Raw genomic sequence first — 17,187 nt, 5'->3', positions numbered from 1 at the left:
AGTAGCAGCAGCAGCACGGTGTGTGGCGCGACACTGAGGCAACAGTCGAAGCGATTGAAATTTATTAACCAAGACGAGACGCACACATGTCATCATTGGTTCATCGGTAAACCAACCGACTGATATATATGCGATTGTTAGCATTTTTGCGTTTATCATTCAGTGTTAAGAAGTCGTTCGAAGTGTTTGGCACCGAAGAAGAAGCACGCGTGATGCTGCATTAAAGAAGGAAAATCCACATTCTCGACTACTGTCTTCATTTGACGGACTCTCGCGCTCTCCATTACTGAGTCGTTTACGAAACCGATTTTCGCAATTCTCGTAATAGACACACAGACACACACAAACCGATTTACTTAAGTGGTGGCTTTGAACGTAAAACCGTTTTGTTTCCAAACAACAATCGTCGATGGTGGTGGTGGTTTCAAACGAAAGTGTCAAGTGCCATTTCCATTGAGTGTGTGACTTTTAGCTGCGGGAAAATTTTTCCATTCAACAATTTTCTTCCTTTGAGTTGATTTCATTTCAGTTTTATTTCTGATGTGTTAAACTCAATTCGATTCTCTTTTGTTGTTCGGTTTTTTTTTGTTTCGGTTTTTGTTTCTTCTTTTTTCCAAATGCAAGTGATCCGAATTGCCTCAATCAAGTTATTATATAAAAATAATCGGAAAATTCGATTCGATTTTCTCGTTTGTCGCAAATTCTCGTGGAAAATGATTTTCCACATCAAATGAACGAATGAATGAAAGTAGAAAAAAGTAGCACTCGTTGAATTTCGACGAATTGGATACTCGTAGTGCACACGCTGTGTGTGTGTGTATTGTGTGCAGAGAAAGAAAAATCGATTTATCTACACATGAGAAATAGACAAACGTATATGAAAAATGATTGAAGCGCGTACAATGCAATCGATGCGGGTTTCATTCATTGATTCATAAAATAGGTTATTTTGATTGTGAGTACCATTTCACGTGTGTACACCACGAGAGAGAGAGATAGAAATATAGCGGGAGCGTGAATTATACAAGCCTCCAACGACCAAAAACAAGAGGGAAAACTTGATTTTCTTTTGGGGAAAATGTTGTCAGTTGAGCAAAATCATATCGATAGTGAATTTAACGGTGGCTTCAGCACAATTGGTGATTCGGAATTGATAAACCTTCGGCCGAGCAGTGGTCAAACACTTTTGAATGCACACCAATTACAGCAGCAACAAACGAAATCGCCATCGGCAACAGTGACAGCCAAAACACAAAACTCCACGCTGGTGCAATCGAATTCGAATAGCAAGAAATCGGTTATGTTGAACTTTAAATCGGGCGCGATAAATAGCACGGTTGAGGAGTTCGGCAATTTCTCGACACGATTTAGTGACACATTTACACAAAACGGACGTCGTTACCGATCCTGGTTACTAGCCGTTGGCATTGCAATCAGTTGTTTATGTTGTTTCGTGTTTGGCCTAAGTTTCAATTATTTATTCGACACGCAACCATGTGGCGGTAAGTTATTTATTACTGCGAATATTTCCGCAAAGCCTACCGGGGCGAATGAATGGCCGAATGAGTGAATGAATGTGAATGCGAGTGTGTGTATGTACAGATATACACGGATGTATACGGAAAAACATTCCATCATACGTTTTCCCTGTTTCGTTTGTTTATTCCATTAGAATGACGGTTTTACACGTGCGTTGCCATCATTTTTTGTTTCTCTTTTTTTTTTGTTCGTTCAGTTTTTATTGAATGAATCACTACAAAGTATGGTATTTGAATATTTATGTCGGCAAAAAAGTTTTTAGTTTCACGATGCGACCGAATGAATGAATGAGCGAGTGTTTTACCATTTTTCATCCTTTATCCTTGTGTATAATACATATATGTATCATTCATTTCACTATGAATTATTGAATACTCATATATGGAATATTCCTAAAATGCTTTCTACCTATGGCTTCGGGGGGATTCCACTTGGGTGATGTGTCACTTTGTGCATTGTCTTATTTTAAGCAGCGCAAAGGCATCTTCGAAAATTGTGTATAACGGAAAATTGCGTGAAAACAGGTAAGGTGGACGCGTGTTGCTTGCGTTAAAGAGAGAAAGCGAAAGCAAACGCATTATTTATTGACATTGGACTCATTTGAACTTCTTGTCGTTGTTTGTCTCTGTTTTTCGTTCTGTTTATTCTTAGAACCTCTTGATTTAGACATTTTATTATGAATGATACCTGTTCAAATATTTATGTGGTAAATGTAAAGCTGTGGGAAAACTTTTCTCCATAAATAAACATGCGACGGATTAAGCATTTGCAATCAAGTAATACTTTGAAGAAGAAGATGATGAACAACAAAAAAAAAAACTGCACGTGTAATTTGTTTGAGTGTGAAATAATTTATGACGATCGGTATTTAGTGGAAAAGTTTTTCAGCTCGTGTGACTTTTGATTGATATTCACAAGTGATATCTCTGAAAGCAATCGGCTCTCGAATATTGCTGCACGCTTAGATAATCAATCAATTTCCATGTATTGATTCCATCAGAGGAACCGACCTTTCGAATGATTTCTCATCCATTTTCATCTCATTTCAGCCTCGTCGCTACTCTCGGCTATGAACCGAAGCGTCGACCCATGTAAGTTTTCACACCCAACAGAAGAATCAACTCAATTTCATTCAATCCATCTCAAACGATGTCCTTTTTTACTTATTGCCATTCTCAATTGATAGGTGATAATTTTTTTCAATATGCTTGCGGAGCATGGAATAAGAAAAACATTATACCAGAAGATAAAAGTTCCTTTACCACATTCGAAGTGAGTTGATTGATTCGTCAGCCTGTTTGACATGATAAATAAAATAGCATACGCTTTTGCCATTCCATTGATTTAGGTGCTAGCCGATCAACAGCAAGTGATACTGCGTCAACTTCTCGAAGAGCCTTTAAATAATGACGATAACAAAGCCACGATCAAAGCAAAACACTTTTATAAGAGTTGTGTGAATATAAGTGAGTGCTCTTTTCGGATTGGTTTTTCTTTTCTGAAGAAGAGTGGTTTTCAACTCGCTTGAGCTGCTTTGAAATGGAAAGTATTCAAAAATGATATGCGTTTCAATTTTAGCCCAAATTCGAGATATTGGCGATGCGCCATTAAAATTGCTACTGAAGTACTACGGTGGTTGGCCGGTGTTAGAAAAAAATTGGAAGAAACCCAACCAAAGCTTCTCTTTGGAACTGATGTTGGGCACAATGCACGGCGAATTGAATGAACAATTTTTGGTTTCCGTTCTAGTTGGACCAGATGATAAGAATTCAACGGTTAATATTTTAGTGGTGAGTTACATTAATAGCAAATTAACAGAATATTTAGTTATCCTTGAATCGAAAATATCGATAATTTTCAATATTCACAATTTTCAATTTGTTTCGTCACAATTTTTATTTTTTGTCGAAGAACGGGTTTCACGATTAGATTTTCAGTCTTTAATGTGTGTGTTGTTGAGTGACAGTCAAGCAGCGACGGTGAAAATGAAACAAGTTCTCTTCAAATTCTGTCGATTTATTTTCATTCAATCTTTATTTTTTTTCATGATTGGGAAAAAATAAATTTTTCATTTTGTCAATTTTCAAGGTTGATCAACTGATATTGGCACTTCCATCCAGAGAATATTATCTGAAAGGCAGTAGCAAAACTGATTTGGTGGCATATCACAATTACATGACAAAAATTGCGATGATTTTGGGCGCTGATCCAGCTACGGTTGCTGAGGACATGCAAGAAGTGTTGGATTTCGAGATTCAATTGGCAAATGTAAGTTTTATTCCAGTTTCATCTTAGCTCATTTTTGTACGATTGATGAATTTTCAGTGCGTTTTCTCTTTGCGAAAATGTAACACCTTGACAAAATTCATCATTTGAATTCATTGCTGATTTTCCATTTCTTTCGATTTTTTTCTGACTCCAATGATCGAACGTTTTACGCATAATGATTGAACATTTTTGACTATCTTCAGGCATCGTTATCGGAAATTGAGCGTCATGATACAAGTTCAGTGTATCATAAACTAACGTTGGCTTCGTTGAAGCAGCTAGTGCCGCAAATAAAATGGGATGTGTATTTACAGGTGAAAATACTTTTCGTCCACATTTTTTGGCTTCTATTTTTGAATAAACCATTTTTTGACTTTGAAAATTTTCCGTTTTTTCAATAGACTTCCTTTGCGCCGGAAACCGATATCACGGACACAGAACCGATTGTAGTGTATGCCATTCCGTATCTTGTCGAATTGGGTCGACTCATATCAGAGACAGATGAGCGAATCATTCGAAATTATATATTATGGCGAATGGTTTTGTCGCTGGTCTCGCATTTCATCGATGACTATCAATCGGAGCGAATCGAATTCCAGCGAATTTTGCTGGGAATCAAATCGGAACGGCATCGTTGGTCACAATGCGTTGACTGGACGAATAAAAAACTGGGCTTAGCGGTTGGTGCACTGTTCATCCGTGACAATTTCAATTTGGAAAGTAAAGAAACGGCGCTGGAAATGATCCACACGATACGAGAGGCATTCAATGAACTGCTAGATGAAAACGATTGGATGGACGATGAAACTCGGGCGGTGGCAAAAGAAAAGGCGAATTCGATGAATGAACGCATCGGTTACCCGGATATTTTGACAAATGTAAATTGCAACAACGAACCAAACGATACATTTTACAGAATGAGCAAATAACAATTTTATCGTATTTTTAGGTGACTGAACTGGAGAAAGAGTATTCGAACGTAAGTAATGCCCCGCATCGTCTCAGCCCAGATTGAGTTTAATCAGTGAATCTTTTGCTCTCTCTCTCTCTCTCTCACATGCACAGCTGACGATTTCCGAAGACACATTTTTCGACAACATTTTGAACATCTTGAAATGGGACGCACAACGACAGTGCCAAATGTTACGAAAACCAGTGGAAAAGCAGAAATGGGCCACCGAACCAGCCGTTGTCAACGCTTTTTATAACCCAAATCGCAACGACATTGTGGTAAATATCAAGCAAAACTGTTGTACGCTTTCAAACAAATCTAATTGTGTCAGTCAATAAAATCTAATTGTCTCAGTTTCCCGCGGGTATACTTCAACCACTGTTCTACAGCAAAAACTTTCCCAAATCACTGAACTATGGAGGTGAGTCGTCCATTTTTGTCGTTATTATAGTTATTACTTATTAAACTTTGTTTTTGAAACTAATAATCGAATTTGCATGGACTTTCATGGATTGAATGCAGGAATTGGTGTTGTGATCGGCCATGAAATCACTCACGGTGAGAACTTGTCTCTCTTCTTAACTAGCATCTCCCTTGCACTTCATTTATATCCATATTAATTTAACTAATCTTGCAATTTCATTCGCTTTCCAGGATTCGATGACAAAGGTTGAGTTTTTTTGTTGTTGTAATGTTCTCGAACAGCGTTGAAAAAGTTTTATATGAATTTATGAACTTTTACTTTAAATTAGGTCGCCAGTTCGATAAAGAAGGCAACATGAAACAATGGTGGAATAATGCAACCATTACGGCGTTCCGCCAACGCGCACAATGCATCATCGACCAGTATTCACGATACAAAGTAAATGAATTGGGCCTTTATATGAACGGAAAGTTAGTAATTTCAATTATTTCTAGTAATTTATTTGAATTTTAATATGATTATTAATACATGGATCAACTTTTCTATAGATTGACACAAAGTGAAAACATCGCCGACAATGGAGGGCTAAAGCAGGCATTCAGGGTAACATTTTTTTATACTAAAATCGAGTTTATTCCATAGAAAATTGAAATTGAATGAAAAACTTTTCTCCTTTTATTCGAGTGAATTTCCCATCAAGATTGAGTTTTTGTTCAAAGTCCCAAAAAACTTCTGACTCTCCATTTTTTCAAGGAAATATTTAATGAACAGAAAAAATTCTTATTTCACCAGGCGTACAAAAAATGGACAGCCGAGCATGGGTTAGATGATGATTTGCCGGGGCTGGATTTGAATCATGATCAATTGTTTTTCTTGAATTATGCGCAAATTTGGTGTGGATCGATGCGACCGGAAGACGCGCTAAGCAAATTGCGTTCTTCTGTGCATTCGCCGGGTGTGATTCGTGTACTGGGTCCATTGTCAAACTCAAAAGAATTCTCGGATGCGTACAAATGTCCATCCGGTTCACCGATGAATCCAACACACAAATGCAGTGTGTGGTAAACTCACCACCACCACGCTAGCCATTTGCAACCACATATTTTTTTTAACGCATTATCAAACTTAATGAATGAAATCAATGCTCAGCAGCAACAACCTTGTGATCGTTAATCGGTTTATAAATATTTAAAGAAAAAACAACAACAACAACCAAAAATGAAGATTTTCCTCCAATTTTCAAAGCTTTTATCCAACATATTCCATAACACATTTCAAAAATCGATGTATTTAACGGATTTATTCAGGCAGCACGTGCACATTTATCTATATACATATTTTAAAACAAAATCAAACAACAAGTAAATACCAACTCTTTATCTCTCTCTGTACATCAAATCGTTTGTATTTAAACTGAACTCCTTTTTTTCTAAATGTTAAGCTTCTAATCGTAAAACCAAAGAACATCTAAAATAAAATCATTCAATTTATTTAAGAAATATAAATTCTTGTTGATAGCAAAAAATGAGGTGACTCGCAAATTGCGAGCTGCTCATTGTGTCGATGTAAGCAAATTGATTGACATATTTATTGGATCATTCATTTGTACATATAATAAATATCTGTGCGATGCATATTCAAGCACCCAAGGGATCAAGTGATTGTTTTTTACAATTGATGGATGTATGAGCGCATACGAAAGTATATTTTAATGTCCAAAAAAGAAAGAAAATACCCTAAATCTTGCGAGATTTAAGAGAGAGTCGTCCTTTGCCCGGTCGATCCATTTGCATTTTACCCATTTTCAATTGAGATGAAAAATTATGTACTGAAAATTGTTTGAGCTATTCCTATTTGACATTTTATGATTTCTGTTTCGACAATATTCCACAAATTTTACCTAGAATTTCTTTTTCTTTTCCTTTCCTTTTTTGTTCTTTTTCCTTGTATCTTTTTGTTATTGCTAATGAAACCCCGAATTTTGAACGAAAAAGATTCCGTTGCATTAAAATTCTTTAGTGCTATGACTAACAATATCCTTTATGACCGCACATAAAATTTAAGACAACAATTCTTCGCCCAAATAAAAACTATTTTTCTTCTCTTCTCCATTTTCGAATGACTCATTTTATAGCCCAGCGTATCCTTTGTGGCTGTAAAATCGTTGAAATTCTTCATTTCAATCAGCAACTATCTCGAAATGGTTTGCAGCAATTTGTTTTAATGGCATTTTAATGGTTCCTTAAATATTTTCCCCCAATAAAGCCGGCGATGCAACAAAGCACAAAATAGCATCGATATAAATGTATGCAGCAGAGTGTGTACAGGTTTAGCTGAGATTTCAATTTGCGTGGGATTTTATGGATTCGAAAATAGAGTAAGTATTTATATCTGAGAATGACAAACAACCCTTTATTCTGTCGCCAAAACAAAGAACGGATTTTTTTCCCTTGATAAAACAAAACAAAGAGGATATGCAGTAGGGTGGTCCAAACTGATTTATCATGGTAAGGTATATGCTCCCAATAGCTTAAAATTAAATTGGGCTCAAAACAAGCTGATTCCCATTTTCAGATCAAAAAAATGTTAAAACCTAGTGGTCGATAGAGCCGTACTTAAAATGGCTGTTTTTGACCTATTTTTCAACATATATATTGATAGAAAACCCATAGGTTATTCAAATCGAATCTGGTGACATATCATTTTTAGGGTTTTTTGGGACGCTTAACACGAATTCGTTGTCAAAAACTAGCTAATGTTGCTTTTAAAAAAAGCTTTAGTACAAAAACCTTACCATGATAAATCAGTTTGGACCACCCTAATGTGCAGTGTGCATAGGCTAAAACAAAAGCTGGCACGTGCAGCGTGGCTCGCGCCACAAGGAGCATTTAATCAATTAAAAGGGTGAATCCAGCTGATTGTTATCATTAACACACGATCGCCTTTTATTTACTCCAATGCATTCATGCGTTCTGCTCTGCTCACGCACTACGACTTCAGCTTTCCATCCCGTTATATTGCGGTATATTCTAATGTTTTGCATAGCAAAAAACAAACAAACAGCAAATATCGATAATTATCCGGTTGATTCTTGTTTTTAATGAACACACAGAGCAAAGACAAAAGTAAAGGATTTTAATGAGTCTGTTGACAGGTCATGCTGATTTTTTGTCGCATTGTTTTATTCACATCAACATATTTATTCAAATATAATGAGTTTAATGAAAATGGAGGAGCTCTTGAAATAGCTCGACAAATTGTTTTCTATCTATGACATAAAATCGATAAATCTCATTTAAACGGAAAAACGTTTGCTTTATGTATGTTTGTTGTTAAAGAGCTCTCGCTTGTTTCATGTCTTGTGAGTTGCCGGCAAAGAGAATGCTCAAGTGTTTTCTCTCTCTCTCTCTCTCTCTCTCTCTCTCTCTCTCTCTCTCTCTTCTGCTCGTATCAATTGTTTGCTTTTCAAATGACACCCTTCGCTTCGTTTCGTTACAATAACAGTCTGTAATCCTGTTTTGCTATTATCGAATTCATCTAATGCATATTGCATCTCTTTGCAATACCTGAACATAAGCACTTTTTCTCTTGTTTGTGTCGGAATACGTTTTCATTCTCGCTCAGCTTAAAGATGTCGATAAATGCGAATTAAATAACATCCGAGCAACAGAGAGAAAAAAAGAAGCGAAAGAGAAGTGAGTACGAACAACACCATTGTTGACAAAAAAAGACTTAAGGATGTGCCATTGTGTATCAGAATCGCTACTTTCTTTCTACTCGATCTCTACGTAAACTATTCAAGTGCGTAATACTATCATATTTTTTGTGTTCTCCGAAGTTTTTTCGCCGAATTGTAAATACAGATTTCTGCCGACAAAGAAAATACACAACACGCTAAAGCGAAACTCCATTACTTTTTCGTACTCATTTCAAATCCAAATGTTGGAATATATACAATGCAATGTATAAATAAGATTATGTATACAAGAGAGTAAATTTTGCTTAGGTCAGCACTGCTGACTCAGCAGTGACATGATGATTTTTTCCATATAAATTCATTGATTACGAGTATAATCGTAATTGATCATTATCAATGATGGTGACTGTATATTTTGACTTGAATCAAATTTCGAATATTAACATTCTGTTCCAAATTTAACTTGAATATCAGTCAATTAGTCTGATAAAACCTGTAAAACGTACTTAATTGGCTATCCTAGCGTTTTACTTCCATTGAAAAATGCCGATTATTCTGAAGCCAATCGCTCACATTATTGCTGAAAAGTCAATAATCCTATTATTAGAGACCGCTTGAAAAAACATCAAAGAACACTCTTCATTTGTGCTATAGAGATCAATGTAGAAAACATGTACTTCGGTCGGATAGTCATAAGATGAGCATAGAAAAAAAAAGTTAGTGCTTAGTTAATTTCTGTGTATCTCATTTGTTTCGGGGTTGCTCATACCATTGGCAATAAATGAAGTCTGAAAATTGCATTCGTAAAATATATTTGTTCTGAAGCAGAAAACAAAACAATGTTGGCAATCCGAATATTTGAGAAGAGGAATTCATTTTATTACTGTTTTCCAGAATGTGACTACCTGCTGCAAGCGTTTTGTGACTGAAAATTCATAGCTAAAATATGCAATTTAAATGTGCCTAACGTTCAACACACACACACACACACACAAACTCTCCCATTGGCTGAATCGAAGTGAACGAAAATCGCGGCAATCGTGCATTATTTGAATGTTGGACAAATTAATAATCTCATTGTTTGTGGTTTCACGTGCACCACTCATATCGAAATAGAGTCTACAGTTTGGCCGATGTGAGAGATACTTATATTATCAACAACAAAAGCCACCGTCGAGCATTCAGCGATGAATATTTCCACTTAATTTGGCGAACGACCCGTTACGGTCAACGTTATTTCGTTTTTTTTTTCATCTCTCATCACTCTCTCACTCTTTCCCCATAAATAAACATATACATAAACAATCATATCAGTTTACAGAAATCGAAGAGAGAAATGTGTGTGTATGTGCCATGATTTGCTGGTAGAAAAATTTGTTTACAAGTTCGTTCCACTCACACGTTTGTAATTTGCTTGTTTTAACAGCAACAGCAGCAGCAACAACAACACCAACATAGAGAGTCAATCCGTGCCATGTGCTCCGGCAACAACTAACTGTTGTCGTTTCGATTCGATGACGCAGCGAGAGAATGCAAGAGAGAAAAACGCGCGCGCGACAGCGGTCACCAAACAGAAGTGATTCGAATTGCGTTACGTGAAGAAGTATATTTCGGTCATACAAACACAATCAGTTGAAAATTGAATAAAACATTGGATTGCCTTAAATTACGGCATAGTGCGGCACAATCAAAGTGAAAGTACAAACGAAAAAAAAACCGAAGGGAAAAAAATGTCGACCGAAATATACAATATGATTGTGAATTGGCCGGCGATTGCATCGGAAATGCAGCAGCAAGTATCAAATTTGGATGCACTGCTGGATTTTGTCGTCGAACATGTGGGTGAAGCTGACGTTATATATCGCTTCAAAGATGTGGCCAGCATTTTGAGTTGGCTCTGTCCCGAAGAACCGTTATGGAATCACATCGTTGCCAGCGAACAATATCACGTCGATGCCAGCGATCAGTGTTACATCGATTCCAGCCAATATCAACCATGCAACGATACAACAATTGCACATGTGCTCAAACCCGGCACCAAAATCACCATTCCCAAACCAAGTGCCAGTGACATCAAATTCCAGGACATGGAAAGTGTGCAAGCGTACCTCAGTCAAGGTCCCGCCTATCAGTCAACTGATGATTCGGAAGAGGTGGACGTGACAACATTTGATTATACACCGATATGGAATTCAATTGGGAATCAATATCAAATCATTGAAGCACCACCGCCAACGCCACCATCGAAAAGTCGAAAGAATACCAAAATTCTCACCGAAAAGCAATCGAACACGGTCAATATCAACGCTACTGCGCTGAAGAAAGTAGCAATGAAAGCCGATGGTCTCGTTGAATCAACGTACAAATGCACCGAATGCGACAAAAAGTACAAACAAAAAAGCAGCTTGCTACGACACAGCAAATCACATTTACCCAAAGAGCCCGGCGCCGAGCTCGACAATAAACCAACAAACAAACGCACCAATAAAAAGACCATGAATGGAACAACAACGCATGCAATCCTCCCGCTAAACACTGCCGAACCCATTTCCACGTAAAACAACCACCATTCGAACAAACACATCGATTACCGGGGAATTAAGAGAGAAAGTGAAACACTCAAAAGGCTGATACGCAAAATAACAATTGCCAAAACAAAAAAAAGTATTATTAAAATGTAGTATAAAATAAGAACAAAAAAAAGTATGAATTAGAACAGAATTTAAGGAAAAAACAGAAATCAAAATAGTCATAGTGAATATACGGTTTATCGATGGCCACATGTAAATAGCACAACAAAAAATGAATAATCGTTAAATGTGATTTTTTTTTGTACATAAACAACGAGAATAAGATATTGAATAAATACAAACAAAAAATTGTGAAGTTGAACGAAATAAATCGTCTGGTTTGTTTTTTTCCTGGTTTGGATCAAGTTTCTACATTTCAGTCCCGTTAGACACTATCTCCTGTTGAATTGAAAGCGATTCATTCATTTTTTTGTTTGATATTAAAAGGGTAACAAAATATTTGGATCATTGTTGAATTCCTCTTTCGAGTGGTTTCGATGCGAAATTAAACGAAAAAAAAACGGCTCGGCCTCGTGGATCAAAGGTAAGTGATGCAACATTTGCAAATGCTACGTAAATTTGAATAACGGACCCCAGTCTCGAACGGTATGCATAAATCTATTCAAGTGTGTTTCTATGCCTACGTTGCTCTTTCTCTCTTCCCTGATTTTCCACACTCTCTCTCTCCTCTTTTTCTTTCGGTGCGCACATCGATCGAGTGGCGATGAAGTGTGAGCATGAGCATGTATATCATATTTTTTGTGTCGATTGTCAATTGTCGATTTTTAGTATCGCTTATGACCTACCGTTTTGAAAATCAATGCGAGACTGTAGCAAAGCCGGGCGAAAATAGGAGAAAAAAACCGACGAACGAAACAAAAAGAATGTCATTCAATAAAATTGACATTTCAAGTTGAAATAAAAACGTAAACAAAACAGCAGTTGCCTTCGTCTGTTCCGTGTTCAATGATTCTATAGCCGTGTTGTTGTTGTTTTTTTCCCGGCAGTTGTGTCTTTATTTGCTCCATTGTTTGTGCCCGTTGTGCAAGCCCATTCCATTTATTCGATTGCATTCGATGCAATTCGTCAATATATCACCGTCACCGGTGAAGATACTTTTATTTTGCACACTGAAGAGGGTCAACATTCAAATGGAATTGAAGCGGTAAATATCGGGATTAGAATTACGTTGGCCCGTTTTTACACCATAAACACAAATCTCAGTAGGCCCAAATGAATCGAACGCATTGTTTACGTCGTGTGAGTGCAAGTGAGACAGAGTGAATGCCTTGAACTGTGCAGAGCAGTTGTTTGTTTTCGATACTTCAGAAACATATCAATTTTAGCGGATGATTGGATGTAATTTGACGTGCAAATTTGCATTACGATATACTTTGACGGAAGCTCGAACACGTGTGATTCTTGTTGATGTGAGAGGCAAACTGGAAAAATTCTCGTTTTTTGCGAGAAAAAAAAAATCACATAGTTTTTTTTAGAGAAAAAGAAATCGAATGGAATTCAAGAGAGAAAAAATGATGAATCTTTTGTCGGCGTCGATCATCTAAACATTTCCATTGAAATCAAATACCTTTCGGCAATTCGATAGTTGATTGATCGTCGCATTATGTGAACTTTTTGGACCTTTTCTTCCTTTGAGAAAGAGAGATAGGGAGAGAGAGAAATATAGAGAGGAAAAGACAGTGAAACGGTTAGATCGCAATAGAGTGAGGTCTTCTCTCTGCAGCAGTAGCAAAAACTCCAAAATTAAATGACTGTTCGTTAGAATTTCCACTGAACTGGCGTCAATTAAACGCGTCTCGACAGAAGCGATAAACAAACAGTCCAGTCACGCCACACAGTGTCTACTTGGTCTGTGAAATGCTGACTCAGTGCCATGCATTGATGCTTAGTTTTTTTTTAAATATGCTATGCCAATGCATTGTGCCAAAATAAACCCGGACAGATTTAAGTAAAAAGCAATTTGACACTAATCCTCGAATCAACAACAGTTTTATTACACAATCATTTGCCGTTCCCACATTCGAAAGCAGAAATCGAAGACTATGTTTATTCTAAGCCTCGGAACACACAATGTGGCAATTTCCTAATTTTATTTTGTGTATTTATTCATGTCATTATCGCCAGTGTGGCGATACACAAATAATGCAGTGCAAACATGTGACGACAAGTTCATATCCAGCCAAACCGTTTGGTTTTACTAGGATTTCTACGGCTGATTCGGGCCAGATTGATTGTGGTTACATTAAATTTCAATTAAAATTATCCTGTATGTTCGTTGAACTTTGTTCCGATTCCGATTGCACTTTCTATGCTAATAAATCTGAAGGAAGGTTTTGATACGAATAAATCCACGCACAAATCGGCTTCGTAATTAATGGAAACATTCAAATGGGAGGGAGACAGCATATACCACTTTTTTTTACTACTGCTTAAACGAATGTGCAGGCATATCGAATTAATTTATTCATTTACATATAGCATAAACGTCATGCTAACACTGAACTTCATGCTAATCGTCCATACTACGGTAAAATGAAAAACAATTGTTGTTCACTCACCCCCTTTTTTCTGCATCGCCTCCGAATGAAAAGAATTTAAAACATTTAAATATCGCTTTAACAGAGAATGCACGGAATTTCTTATGATATTTTATTCGTTTATTGTTTTTTGGGGCTGCATTTTTCTATAAATTAAATAATTTGCTTTTTGAAAAACCACTCTAAAAATAATTCGGAATCACAAAATTTGGGCAACCGGGAAATAACCGCATTCTTTCTTTATCAATATTTATGCTAACTGTTTGAACATTCAAAAAAATATTCTGAAAATGCCTTTTAATAAAGAGAAGGAAAAAAACTATTTGTCGAATAATGCCAAGCATCAACAGCGCCGAGAGTGCACTTGTTTCGGGCGATGAGATGTTCAGCATAATTTGCATTTCACGCAACATTTTTCCTTCACTTAACCATTTTACGGCTATAGTTTTTTTTCTGTTGTAGTAGCGTCATTTTAAACAGAATTTAATTGATGTCGTCATGTGCAGCATGAAAAAAATGCGAAATAAAAAGAAGGCATGAAGAAATTAGTAACACATGTTCAACAGAAAAATGCTATAATAAATAATAAACGGCATTTTTTTTTGTTCACTCTCTCAAAACGCTTTATGCACTTGCATTCCATTTGAATGGCCGTACTATCAAAGTGAACTAGTTGCAGTAAACTTGTTTTGGCTCGCCGGAATTGTTGTTAATGAAGAGTGAACAGGAATCGTTTTGTTTTAACACCGTTGTGTTCGTGTGGCTGGCTTGTCCAATTAATCATTTGTGCGTCACTTTCTTTAGAGCGAATGAGTCACAGAGTAAAAACCCGTCAACACCATAATAGCACCATTTTCACGGTATCGTTGCGCTCTTCAAAATTGAGGGTGTTCTTTGTGAAAGAAAAAGAATGCTTCACTCACAATGGCTTGATTTATATGAACGTTTGTGTCGACGAAAGAAAAATATGTCACAATTATGGAATCATTTGGAAATTGAATTGAAAACAACGCCGGCTCGGAGGTGTTTGTTGACACTTTCGTGCTTTGTGAGGCTTTTTATTAGTTTCTAATTTAATCATTATTTTCAAACAAATATAATTGTAGACTCAAAGTTACGTGCAATGAAATCATACTCCATAATAATGTTGAGGCCCTTAGGCGAAATGATCGAAAATAAATGGTTTCATGCAATTCTTACTTTCATGAGTAAGTTTAGTCAAATTACAAGAAATACGATTCCATCAGTTTCGTGCAGGATATTTAGCGTGAATTCGATTGATGGGTTGTCGTATATTTATCATTCGGCTACCAAAACAACACCATTGTTAACGTACTGTTATTTCGATATTTATGCGAAACACAATGCGCTCGTATTTCATCTGGGATAAAATGTTTTATGGAACATGGCATGGCGCTCAACTGACAAATGGATTTGCAATTTTGAGTGTTTATTCAACAACACTCTGCTTAGCAATAATGCGACATCTTCCATATGCTAACAAGATGTCAACTGTGGTCATTTGGAAATTATTTATCTCCAAGCGACAGCATTGTTCTGCACTGGAAATTACAATATTTTCTTCGGAAAATTACGCATTCTCCCATCGATTTTAGAACTTTAAAATGAGTTTCTAACCGATTATTCATACTGTTGCAAAATGCATGCCACGTTCGTAGTACTTGTTTAATGCAAATTCATCGTACTTGAAGTTTCAATGCACAACAAATGGATATTCCATTCAATGAGGTTTCTTGAGAAATTACAACTTTTTCGCTTGTGGGACTTGGTTCGCAGTCATGCCACGGCTTATTAATACTCGAAACATGAGTTACAGCATAAATTCTTAAGCGATAATTTGCAAAGTGTGTCAGCTATACATTCGAACAATGTCTGAATATTCCAGTAGATTCAACCGCAAAATTATCGACAATGCGCCAATGGTGTGTCATCATCAGAGGCTCGTTATTCTTCATGAAATTGGTTATTATTCATTCATATTCTTGGTTAATATCCAATTTACTTTTCAGCGTAAAACTTTTCACCATAATTATTATTTTACTAAGACTTGAAAAAGTAGATTTTTCCAAATGTCGAAACATATGCTGTGTTATTGTCGACCGCGACATAACAATCAATATTCCGTACGATGGCTCTAACAAAGTTTTGAAGAAACGGCACAAGTTTTTGTAAACAATACCCGCATTTACAAACTGATTTCAAACTGTAAAACTTTGGCCATGTTGCAATATTGACATGAAATATCCTTGAACCATCCAACGTAACATGGTTGTTTACATAACTCTTGTTTTATGCGTTTTCTGACTGGCGCATTGTAGCTCGATTTTGTTGGTGGCATTTACTCAATACGTTTCCTTGTCTGTGAATTTCTCGAAAATACAGTTCAACAACAACAACAACAACAACAAATAACTTAATATCTAATGTAATCCATAAAACTATTCATTTTTATTGGTCATATGCACTTCAAAGTGTGCCGCTCGCACACACGCATCGATGATTTCCCTTGTAAAATGAGTCAATCCGACATATTTATAAACATGGAAAAAAAAAAACAATAAAAATTCACATAATTTTTTTCCTATCTCTCTGTTTGGAAATTGAATTCTGGCCGCCTGAGCAGCGGTACCAACTTCCGTCATCTCGATGCTGAAATGAAACATTCTTTATCTTTTTCTTGCAGATTAAATATTTATCTGTTGTTTGTGATCTCTTAGTCAGTGGAAGCATTTTCAAATAAAATTAGACATAGAATCGTAAAAATAGCCTCCATAAACGGTGTAAGTACACGATTTACAGGAATTATTTGTGGAAATCTGCACCCATGGCCATACAAAATATGAAGATGGTTTATTATTTATTTATTGTATGTATTAATCTAATGCGAAAATATACCTAGCAATATATTTATAGCTCGTGGCAAAACCATTTTCAAAATTATTCTCATAATCCATGATAGAAAAGTTCGCTGGCATCAAATTTACCTTGAAAACTTTAAGTTTTTCATGTAGACTGTAATCATCTTGTTTTCACTTTGAAAACGACAGAGGAAAAAAGGAAAAACTGTCGCTTGACATATAGGCAAATGAAGGCGATAAATCTTTTTCATTCTCTCTCTCTCTCTCTCTCTCTCTCTCTCTCTCTCTCTCTCTCTCTCT

The 17,187-nt window shown here is 36.4% G+C and overlaps 1 protein-coding gene across 1 annotated transcript; it reads left to right on the top strand.

The window, feature by feature from the left end:
- Window positions 1-31: 31 nt before the first annotated feature.
- Window positions 32-11,781, top strand: LOC129569499 (neprilysin-1-like). The gene is made up of 18 exons (XM_055448352.1): window positions 32-1,502; window positions 2,013-2,063; window positions 2,589-2,630; window positions 2,726-2,811; window positions 2,888-3,005; window positions 3,118-3,329; window positions 3,628-3,807; window positions 4,011-4,121; window positions 4,209-4,685; window positions 4,757-4,786; window positions 4,873-5,037; window positions 5,114-5,180; window positions 5,282-5,317; window positions 5,414-5,428; window positions 5,512-5,653; window positions 5,732-5,786; window positions 5,976-7,560; window positions 10,307-11,781. Exons 1-17 carry the CDS (start codon window positions 1,079-1,081, stop codon window positions 6,246-6,248), a joined length of 2,484 nt encoding a protein of 827 aa, XP_055304327.1. The 5' UTR covers window positions 32-1,078; the 3' UTR covers window positions 6,249-7,560; window positions 10,307-11,781.
- The last annotated feature ends 5,406 nt before the right edge of the window (window positions 11,782-17,187 follow it).

This window comes from Sitodiplosis mosellana, unplaced genomic scaffold (assembly GCF_009176505.1).
Source record: "Sitodiplosis mosellana isolate CC-2019 unplaced genomic scaffold, AAFC_SMos_1.0 Smas_scaffold_38, whole genome shotgun sequence".
In the NCBI taxonomy this organism is placed as follows: Eukaryota; Metazoa; Arthropoda; class Insecta; order Diptera; family Cecidomyiidae; genus Sitodiplosis; species Sitodiplosis mosellana.
The sequence above is the reverse complement of the archived record's forward strand: the minus strand, read 5'-3'. Positions and strand labels throughout refer to the sequence as shown.